The sequence below is a fragment of the Malurus melanocephalus genome, unplaced genomic scaffold, assembly GCF_030028575.1.
Source record: "Malurus melanocephalus ecotype Western Australia unplaced genomic scaffold, MMel_1.1 scaffold_1654, whole genome shotgun sequence".
Classification (NCBI taxonomy): domain Eukaryota; kingdom Metazoa; phylum Chordata; class Aves; order Passeriformes; family Maluridae; genus Malurus; species Malurus melanocephalus.
Genome location: NW_026624886.1, coordinates 22,975 through 24,125, shown reverse-complemented (window position 1 = coordinate 24,125; position 1,151 = coordinate 22,975). Strand labels below are relative to the sequence as shown.

At 60.5% G+C, this 1,151-nt stretch overlaps 1 gene segment (V, D, J or C); it reads right to left on the bottom strand.

The window, feature by feature from the left end:
- Positions 1 to 379: 379 nt before the first annotated feature.
- LOC130587224 (Ig heavy chain V region X44-like) lies at positions 380 to 928 on the bottom strand. The segment is given in 1 exon segment: positions 380 to 928. A coding segment is annotated over 1 exon segment (549 nt).
- Between the last annotated feature and the right edge of the window lie 223 nt (positions 929 to 1,151).

The window sequence follows — 1,151 nt, the reverse complement described above, 5'->3', positions numbered from 1 at the left end:
CCCTGACCCCATTCCTGACCCTTTTTCCCGCCCTCGCCCCGGTTCAGCCCCAATTCCCAACTTTCGTCCCCAAACCGGGACCGATTTGTCCCCTGCGCTCCCCCGCGTTCCTCAAATCCCAACGATTTCCCCCAAACTCCCCCAAACTGCCCCAAATCTCGGCCTGGGCGGGGTCCGGCAGAGCCCTGGGCTGGGCCTGGACTTTCCCGCCAAATCCACACATTTTCCCGCCAAATCCCCGCACTTTCCCGCATTTCTGGACCATCCATGATCAATTCTACTGGGGTTGAAAAGGAGGAAATTTTGGGGTGAAAATCGGCGATTTTGGGGTCAGGAATCACCGCTGGACACCGTGACGATGACTCCTCTTCCCCAGTAGTCAATACGAGCACACGCAGAGCGGTGCCATTTTGGGTAGATAAACCCGGCTTTGGCCATTTTGGGCACTTTGCTGAGCTGGGGCGGGGTTGGGACAGAGGGTCAGGAATGGGGACAGGGGACTGGGGGAGGGGCTGAGATTTGGGACAACGGTGGGGGCGGGGCCAATAGCAGCAGAAACAGCACCACCAGTACTGTAAGATTTGGCGCAGAAATAGGAGCCGGAATCGCCGTCCCTGAGGTCACTCATGGTCAGCGTCACCGAGCTCTGCCCGTTGTCCCTGGCGATGGTCACTCGGCCCTTGACCGATGGTCCATAGAAGGTGCTGCCACTGCTGTCGATCTGTGCCACGTAATCCAATCCCTGCCCGGGGCTCTGCCGGACCCAGCCCAGCGCGAATTTCCCAAAATCGAAGCCGGAGCCGCGGCAGACGAGGGTCAGTGACCGTCTGGGTGACCCTGTTGGGGTCCGGCGGTGACCTCCGGCCACGGGGGGGTCACTGACCTTCGTCTGCCGCGGCTCCGGATTCGATTTCGGGAAATTTGACATGGCCTGGGCCCGACAGAGCCCCGGGCAGGGATTGGAGTGGCTCGCGGGGATCAGCAGCCCCAGCGGTTTCAGCAAGTACTACGCACCATCGTTCAAGGGCCGAGTGACCATGGCCAGGGACAACGGGCAGAGCTCGGTGACGCTGACCATGAGTGACCTCAGGGACGGCGATTCCGGCTCCTATTTCTGCGCCAAATCTGCTGATGGTTATGGTGCTTATCCT